Source organism: Macrotis lagotis, chromosome 5, assembly GCF_037893015.1.
Source record: "Macrotis lagotis isolate mMagLag1 chromosome 5, bilby.v1.9.chrom.fasta, whole genome shotgun sequence".
NCBI classification, from domain to species: domain Eukaryota; kingdom Metazoa; phylum Chordata; class Mammalia; order Peramelemorphia; family Peramelidae; genus Macrotis; species Macrotis lagotis.
This window is the reverse complement of record NC_133662.1, coordinates 69160952-69170632: the sequence shown is the minus strand read 5'-3', so window position 1 is coordinate 69170632 and position 9681 is coordinate 69160952. Positions and strand designations below refer to the sequence as shown.

General features: G+C 32.1%; 1 protein-coding gene across 10 annotated transcripts in view; it reads left to right on the top strand.

Moving 5' to 3' along the window:
- The window catches only part of PHIP (PHIP subunit of CUL4-Ring ligase complex), a 192520-nt gene that overhangs the window by 38378 nt on the left and 144461 nt on the right, over positions 1 to 9681 (top strand). For 9 of the 10 annotated variants that reach the window (XM_074237360.1, XM_074237361.1, XM_074237359.1 and 6 more), the window contains exon 7: positions 5339 to 5499. In XM_074237360.1, the coding sequence (XP_074093461.1) occupies positions 5339 to 5499 (161 nt within the window). Of the gene's footprint in view, position 1; positions 51 to 5338; positions 5500 to 9681 lie in introns of those variants that run through there. The other variant, XM_074237368.1, reaches the window with a different exon arrangement.

Below are 9681 nucleotides of genomic sequence, written 5' to 3'. Positions count from 1 at the left end.
GATGGACCAAAAGGGAAAATGCTAGAAGGAAAAGAACAAAGATAACTTAGGTATTTACTATTCCCATTTATTTAGTTTTCACTTTCCATTTTTTTTTTTGTTTGTTTCTGTTTAAGTTTCTGGCAGCCACACATTTTATATGAATAAGCAATAAGGAGTGAGTAGTATGTATTGTTGGTTCCAGTATTCAAGAAGTTGATAAAAGACTAGTTGGATTTTTATTTGAAAGAGATGTCATTTGGACGTTGGGAACATTTTAAGTTTCATTAAAACATTTTTATCCCCCCCCAAAGTTAAGCATAACCTGCTTATTGCAGGGACTTTGGGATATGGAAAGTTGCATTTAATTTCAGACAGGGTCAGTGTCTTGGTTTGTTGAACTGTTTTTACCCTAGTTACAAAGGGAGACTTACTTGCTAATGAGGCAAAAGGGGAAAATATGGGAAAATATTCAGAAATGTAATATAGCAAAAGGTAAGGGAGACTTACTTGCTGATGAGGCAAAAGGGGAAAATATGGGAAAATATTCAGAAATGTAATATAAAAGATACAGAAACTTTTTAAATATTAAATGCTTTAAGACAACCAAAAGAGAATTTGAAATTAGTTAAAAAGTAACTGTAATTAATTGCATTATGTATTTCTGCTATATTGTGGTTTTGAACCAAGGCTTTTATATTTCTTTTTTACCAGAGTTTGCAAAACCATTATTTACAAAAATAGCAATTTGAAATATTTTTACAATAAATTTGAAATATTTTTGGAATAAATTGTTCTTCATTAAAATTGAATTACACATTTCAGAACAGCTGAGTAATTACTTTAAACTGAAAAAATAGCCTTTTCGGGAGAAAAAATTTAGGACTGAAAAGTTAGAGATAACTCAGGCTAACATGAATACTATCTCAGACTGAGAGGACCCTGCCCCCCCCCCCCCCATTTCTTATTATCGCCCCTGCATAGCCCTCCCTCAATTAGAATTAGAATTTTACATTAAACAAGAAATCAGTTTTATTTCTTGTCTTCAATTGAGAACAATTATAAGAATTGTAATTGGATAGATAAACTAACCAAAGTTGATATTTTGGCCATACATGTGATTCTGTGGTGGAAAAAGTTAGCTCCATGACTTCTTGGTATTTGTTGAGGGGGAAAAGAGGAGAGGCCCAAATGATTTCTTCTAGTGATAGAGAAGATAATTACTGTCTAGTTGCACTAAGGAAAAAGATAAATCGAATACAGTTGGATACAGAACTTGAAGAGAATTATTTCTGGAGAAAAGTTTGAATTCCTTAAAAACTCTTAAATAAAAGACAAATTGTGAAGCATTTTGCCTTTTGGGGCTAATGAGCCTGAGAAATGGATCTCTGAAGTCTTTGAAAACTGTAAATGCATTCATTGAAACATGTATTATATACTTAGTTTGTGCTAAGCACTGTGCTAGATAACAAAACAATCCTGGTCCTAAATGAACTTACTTAGGAAAATAAACTAAGAAATATATTTCTAGTAGAAATCACCACAACTGGAGAAATCAGAATGGACTTCTTTGAGTGGAATGTTAAGTGAGCTATAAGCAATCTACATGTCTCTTTGTAAACAAATTTGATCATTGCAATTAAACTCATTACAGTTATCCCTTAATGATTTTTTAGTTTACATATTATTACAGTAATAGCTCCTTTCCCTTCTGGTTCTGTATAATACTTATACTTAGCACAATGCCTGATGTACAGTAGGGACTGTATATAAATCCTCTCACATTTTTATATTTCTTACATTGCAGTCATATTCCTTTGCATTGGAAACCACAATTGGTTCAGCCCTCTCCCAAATTATGGAAACTATTTCTAGTTTTTTGACTACCTCCCCTATTAACTAATAGAGCTTGTGTGTGTGTGTGTGTGTGTGTGTGTATACATACATACATACATGTACAAACATACAAAAATGTGTGTGTTGTAATGGGATGTTGTAAAGGGTCTGAGCAGTTCAGTTACTTTTCTTGAATAATCCAAGAATCACTTGAATATGTTTCTACTAACATCATGCATTTCTATTTTTTCTTGTTGCTCATGTCTTTATTTTTAAAATAAGATTAATGTTTTAGAAAGCATGATCTAGTGGGTTGAGATTAAAATGTCTTCATCATAGGATCTTAGGTTAGAACTGGGTTGGATCCCTACATGGTTATCTAGTCTAAGCATATTATTTTTATATGAGAAAACTGAGACCCACAGAAGTTAAGTAAATTACTTCAGGTCGCTCAGTTTGAATACTGTAGGTTTTGAATATGTGTTGCTGTTGTAAAAAATTTTTTGGAATCTAGAAGCACTGGGTTCAAGAGCTACTTCTGATATAGTAGTAGTAGTAGTTTGATTTAGGCAAGTTACTCTCTTTGATTCTAGTAAGTTTCTAAAGTTATAGTCTATAGAAGTGTTGTGCATTATGAAATGAATTACTATGCCATAAACCTTAATAACATCACAGATCTGAAGTCCCCTCCAAAAAAAATCCCACGCTTTCCAAGGCAGAATAGAATGCAAGACCATTTTGTGTAAGGAATCTTTTTTTTCTTGTTATGACCAATCACAAACCAATCTGATTGATTTTAATAGAGATGGTAATTATAAAAATATTTAATGAATTTTGACAAAGAGAACCATTTGTGTGATGAAAGAACTGAGGATTAACTGAGACTGGAATACTGACAGTAATAATGGGTAATCCATTGAGGATTGATTGATGGGAAAAAGGAAGATGAAAAGAATTAAAAAATGTGAGAGTGAAAAAAATTGGTAAGAAAAGAGGTAATAAGTTTTTCTTAATTTGATTTGGGCATCTGTATATTTCTCAATCTTTATGCTTTTTCTTCTAGGCCATTCTAGGTGACATGCTAATTATGATTTTCATGTGTCTCCTAACAAATTGCCTATAGTTCACATTTTTAGTTGATTATTTTAAGACTGTGTTAAACTGTACAATTTTTTTTCCGTTTCCTATCATAAATTCTCTTTTCTAGTCAGATTGTTTCTTTTATTTATTCTCTCCTTACTTTTACTTTCTCTCCTCTTCCCAACTGCCTCCATTTAACTGTCTTCAAATATTTAGCATATGTTAACCTTGCCTTAGCAAAATTTTGGCACTTAAAATCTTGACAAATATATTCTGTAGCTGTCTTCCAAATTGGAGAGGTTACAGTCTTGCTTCATGAAAATATCCACATTAATATCACAGATCACTGAAATACTGAAGAAATATTCTGTCATGTAGGAAATTCTTTTTTCTCACCAGATTGTAAGCTTCTTCAGGGTAGGGATTATGTAAATGTGTTAAATTACTCAAAGCATACAGCCACACTAATTGATTTATTGATGCCCATGCACACTGAATAAGAACTTATTGATGCATGATTTTGAAGGATAGTGGAAGTCAGGTACAGTCCATCTGCTAGATTTTTTTTTCTGCCAAAGACTACATTTCATTTAACATTGCCAAAGCTGAATTTTCTATTAAGACTTTTTCTTTGAAGAAGGTCTTGACATTTTTATGTGATAGATTTAGTACCCTGAAGGAACAAGAATTTTGGGATAGAGAGATTCTAAGATATTTGAAAGACTGTATGGAAAGTGGAAGAAGTTAGAAACTTAACTGTGCAGGCAGAGATACTATCCATAAGTAGAAGTCACAGGGAAGTAGATTTGACTGAACATAGAAAATAGCTTAAATAACTGGTTCTGATTAACAGTGAAATGGAATAGTTTGTGAGATGGACTTCTGATAGGAAGTTTTTAAACACAACCTGGTTAGGGGGTGTCTTTTAAGATTGTTGAGATGTTGCTGTATATATGACATGGAAAATTGTAGGCTTTCCTTCTCTAAAGAACCTTGAGATTTTACATTATAAATATAAATACTATACTTTAAATATTTTCCACAGAAATCCTACTCAAATGATAGTTTTGGTACTATGTGACCTTGGGTTCTAGAAGGCTACGCCAGTGGAGTTCAAGATCTGGCATGTTCTGTTGCTGAAAAGGCTTCAAGAGTGGTCCCAAGGGACTGACCAAGTCTATTTTCTGAGGAGCAGCCTTAAGTAAATCACCAACAAGCATATCCCCATTAAGCCATGCTGATAAAACTTTTAGCCTTGGCAACCCATGAAACAGGGAAAACAATTTTAAAATAATCCACAGTCCTATTTATGCTTCTCCATTGCTGGTAGCAAAGTTTCAGGAAGTGGGGCAGAGAGTGCTCAGAATCATACAGTTGTCAGACCATTAAGAAATTTTAGTTGACTATTGCAGTTCTGAATATGAAATCCTTTTTTTAGTAACCAGTAAGTGAACGTACTGTTGAAGGAGCTGAATCATATCAATCTTGATATTTTTGATTAAAAAAAGAAAATAATTAGAAGAAAGGTGTTATAGTCTTCAAATAACGAAGAAAGAAGTTGGCAAAATGGGGTTTTTGTTTGCCCCAAAGCAAGAAATATTTCATGGGCCCACTTGTTCAGCCCATATTGCAGTTCTAATGAAAAGTATTTGCAAAAAGATCACGATTGCCATGAGAATAACTTGTTCACGTATCAGCATCAGTAATTGTAAATAAAGTAAAATTTCTGTAGAAAACTTGGTAAGTTTAAGTGAAATAAACATATACATTTATGTTTAATTTCATTTTTTTGATATTAAGCTCCTTGACATTTTTTTTGGAGCTTTCTTCTAAGAAGATTTTGTGAATTATTCATGTGAAATTTATAGCTTCTGAACTGCTTAATGAAATGTGAAAATTAGAATCTTTTTACTGTTTTAATAATAAAAGTAATTTTAAAGCCATTCAGATGATTTTGAGACAGAACATCTAAATCATGATTACCCTTTGGATTGGACTTTGGTTCTAGTCCTACTCTGTTACTAATTTGTTATACTATTTGGGCCAAGTATCTAAGTAGGTGATCTCTGAGGATGCCTTATGGTTTCTAACAATCTGAGTCTAGATACCAGGAATTTCATCTTTTGAGAAGCTATGTGACATTGGGAAAGTCATTTAATTTTTTTTTTAATCTGTGGAATAAATAGAATTAATAATGACTGCTTTATCTACCTAAATTGTATGAACATCAAATGTAGAACACATGTAGAAGTGTCTAAAAGTATGTAATGGTTAGAGTGATTTTTAGTTTAGAGTGACTTTTAGACTTTTAGTCTACATAAACGTACCAGGTAGTAATGAATACAAAACTTCCTTTTAAGTAAGTATAATCAAAATGTACTCTTAAATCTAAATCTTGATGTTACTTAGAAATCTTTCCTCCCCCTCCCCTCTTTCTTGTTAGCGGATACTTTGTTTTCAAGGAGACTGAATGGGAAGTACAGACTTGAGCAGCTTGTACCTACTGCAGTGTATCAGCACATGAAAATGCACAAAAGAATTCTTGGACATTTATCTTCTGTATACTGTGTAACTTTTGATCGAACCGGAAGGAGAATATTTACTGTAAGTGCTTGTTTTATTTATTATTTTTTAAAAATTCAAATGATAGGCTAGAGTTCACAACTTATAATTTTTATACGGCTAAGATGTATTTTGAAAGTACTTGATATTTTGTGACTATTGATAAATATATATACCAGTTGTAACCTGGAAGATTTTCAGATAGTTTTTTTTTTAACTTAAAGAAAAGACATGAAACAATTAGACCTTTCTTCAAATTGATTTGAAATAGTGGTATAATACAACTTATCATCTAAGAATATTGAAAATAAGTGATATATTTATGCTACAATATAATTCTACATCAAATATACCTAGATAGAAAGAAAGAGAGGGAGGGAGGGAGGGATGGATGGATGGATGGATGGATGGATGGATGGATGGATGGATGAATGGATGGAAGCACACATACATACACTCACCCACATAGCATTTTGATTAAACTTTGGTAATATATGCATATGAACTAAACCTGTGATTTTATGAATATAGGGAGCTCCCTCCATGAGGAAACTCATGAAGGGGTTGGTATCTTCTCTGTAATTTATTGGAAATTCCATAAACTGCTTAGAGCACTGAGAGGTCCCTATGTCAGCAGAAGCATTGCTTGAACTCAGGTTTTCCTGCTCTGAAGCTAGCTGGCTAGACTGCCTCTAATTAAGCTAGTATATATCACCAAATCATTTTAATTGGTTTGTAGATTTGAGATTTTACAATAGAAGTCGAATTCTAACCTAAAAGTATCTCAGGGATTTATTTTAATAATGTAAATGAATAGAAAATTAAGATGTTTTTGTTTTGTTTTTAATCTTAAGAGGAACTTCGTGTGGATATTCTCTATAAAATTAAAGAGGGATGCAGGCAGTTGGCTTAGTGGATAGAGCCCCAACCCTGGAGTCAGGAAAATCTCAGTTCAAATTCAGCCTCAGATACTTGAAATTTATTGTGTGACCTTGGGCAAGTCACTAAATCACATTGCCTTGCAAAAACCAAATAGATAAATAAAGTTAAGGGAAAAATATTTAATATATGTTAAAGTTTTATCCTTTGTCCTCTTTTATTTTCTTTATTATTTTTTTAACAAGGCAGTTGGGGTTAAGTAACTTGTCCAGGATCACCCAGTTAATAAGTCTGGCTATAAGACCAGTGAAACACCTAGCTACCCCCATCCTTATCTCTTAATTCTTATTATTCTGCATAGAAACTTTCCAGAGTACATTAAAACTATGGTTTTCGAATATGTTCTCCTTAGGTGATGCTTCTGATTTTTTGGAGGTTTTTAAATGTTATTTTATTTTTTCCAATTACATGTAAAGATAATTTGCAACATTCATATTTTTCTAAGTTTTTGAGTTCCCAAATTTTTTAAATCTCTGGAAGTGAAGGAAAGGGAGGTTTGTTTGACAATAACTTACATAATAGTTATTTGCTGTGAATAATTTACTTTCATAGGTGTTTCATAAGTTCATTAGGGTGAATAATAATATTACTTTATGACCTTAAAGTGTTGGCTTATTCACTGGTCTGTGGATTTACAGAAGCAGGAAGTAGTAAAATTAATTTTTAAGTGGAAATCCCCATTTCTAGTTTTGTAGATGAGACCTGACAATGGGATGATATATCTGTGTAAATTAAAACAAGTCTCAAAAGATATGTAAGTCTTATTGTAAACTGAAACCTACTTTACTTTTTTCTACCTTTCTTACATACCTGTTTATCTGTAAAACAGCTAAATAGCAGGATGCAGGGAATTTAATATTCCTACTTTTTTTAAATTTTTATTTAAGGCAATGGAGTTAGGTGATTTGCCCAAGGTCCCACATCTGGGCAATTATTAAGAGTCTGAGGATTTGAACTCAGGTCCTCCTGACTCCAAGGCTGATACTCTATCCTCTGTGCCAGCTAGCTGCCTCAACATTCATTCCCCTTTTTAAAAAGAATTCTGATATTAATACAAATAAAACGGATAGCAGCCACTTAATAATTAGGAGTCTGTCCTTTCTTAATCTAAATTTTACCACTTCATTGTGAAATAAACTAAACTTTAAAATAGTGTGCCAGATTTTGAAGTGGAAATCAATCTGTTGCTTGTTCTCCATAGTGCTTTCAATATAATCCAAGGAAGTCATTTACTTGTTTCAAGTTTAAAGCACAGTACTTTTCTCATTGAGAGGGCATAATAAATGGGCTTAATTAAAGATATTGAATGACTCAGATTCAGCAAAGACAACCAAAATTTACAATGATCTGTTCTGATGCATATTACTTGCATCTGAAACTCTTCCAAAATAGTTATAAACTGAAAGGAAGAGAATTTCATGATTATGTTATACATTTGGACTTCACTTTGGTTAACATAGCATATTCATTTTGGTTTGTTTTTTAGTCGTTTTAGTTGTGTTTGACTCTTGGTATGTACTCCTTTTGGGATTTTCTTAGGATACTCTCCTTTGGTTAACTGTAAGGTAAAGATAACTATCAAAATTATGAAAAATTTATATAACCCTTTAGAGTGCTTATTACTTATTGTGTTTTCCTGTATATATTAATCAATCCTATCTTTAAGAAGAATTTAACCTTAAAAAGTTAAATCTTATTTGGAAGTTCTGTGGGAGAGATAATAGAAGTAATTATTTTAATTTAATGTTCCATATATGCATGAAAAAAGCCAGTGTAGAACTGGGATAATCCTCCAACACTCAGCTTCCACCTTCTTGGGAACTCAGGGATATTGGAATAGTGGGCAAGGGAACTCTTATATGGCTGCTCTTGGGGATAGGGTAACAAATATGCCAAGTAAACAAAACAGATTTCCTCATTGACTGTGTCAAAACATGTTTATCTCATGCTTTTTGAGTTCCTTGTTTCTCGGGCAGGTGAATGACTTTCTTCATCCTTAGTTCTCTGGAATTTTTGGTTGGGCAAATCAATTTTCAGCTCTTTCACAGTTGTTTACTTTAAAACATTGTTGTTCCATAAACTGTTCTTCTGGTTCTGCTTAATTTCATCTGCATCAGTTCATATACATTTTTCCAAGTTTCTTTAAAACAATTCCCTTAATTATGTAATATCCACAATAGTATTTAATTGTATTCATATACTATATATTGTTCTTTTCCCAACTGATAAATTCCCTTAAGTTTCCATTGGATCTTTCATCTTTTATCCTTTTGGAGCATGGGCCTTTTTTTTTAATTAAGGAGACAGAAGAATAATAGGAAGAAAAACCCATGTATTAATAGCTTAAAAATATAATTTGATTCTTTGGAGTTACCTTCTATTTTTTCCCCATCAAACTCAGAATTTTAATGTAACTTTTTATTGGTTATTCTCAAGTAAAGATTTTAAAATGTTAGCATTTATTTTCCATCGTTATGGAAATTTAATGACTTATGTGAAGAGCTAGTTCTTGTCAAAGATACTTTTACTTATAAAGATTTCCTGGAAGTCTTAGAATTGCCTTTGTTGATTGTTTGAGGGTATGTGTTGATGCTGTCATCATCTGTCAGCTAGAAATCCCCACATGCTGTTAGGGTAGCCGAAATGGATATTAATTAGACAAGGTGAATACCCTGCTTATTTCCTTTTTATAGGATTGATCATATTAAAGCCATAAATGATGATTTTAGGCATCTGTTTTAGATAAGTTTTAAAACTTTTTGAATGTTGTATTTGACTACTACTTATTTGTGTAAATTCAACAAATATTAGTCAATTATATGTTATGATCTTAGGTATTGGTTCAAACTGTATTAATGAAGTAGGTTATAAACATAAAGAAATTTTACAAAATTCTCCAATTTTGTTCTAGAATTAAAAACTCATTCATTCCATAATCATTCTATGGCATTTTGATACTATTTCGATCCCATATGTAGTTTTTAACTATAATATCATTTAAATATTATAAATAAATCTCACTTGTTTGTGAAATTGTGTTCCAAGTCATTTTATTTATATAACCTTTTGAATATTGTTTCAATCAGATGGTTGGTCATATTTCCCTGTGTAACCAACCTACTGCTAGATTGGAAGCTTTTTTTATATTCTATAATTCTTTATAAAAGGTTCATTTTTAGTTCTGTAGTTATTTGAAAATGGTACTGACAAATGGATAAAGTTCAAACAACATGAGTATAAGTGAACCGACAAGAATGCTGGGGGGCTTTGGAGGAGTGTTCACTA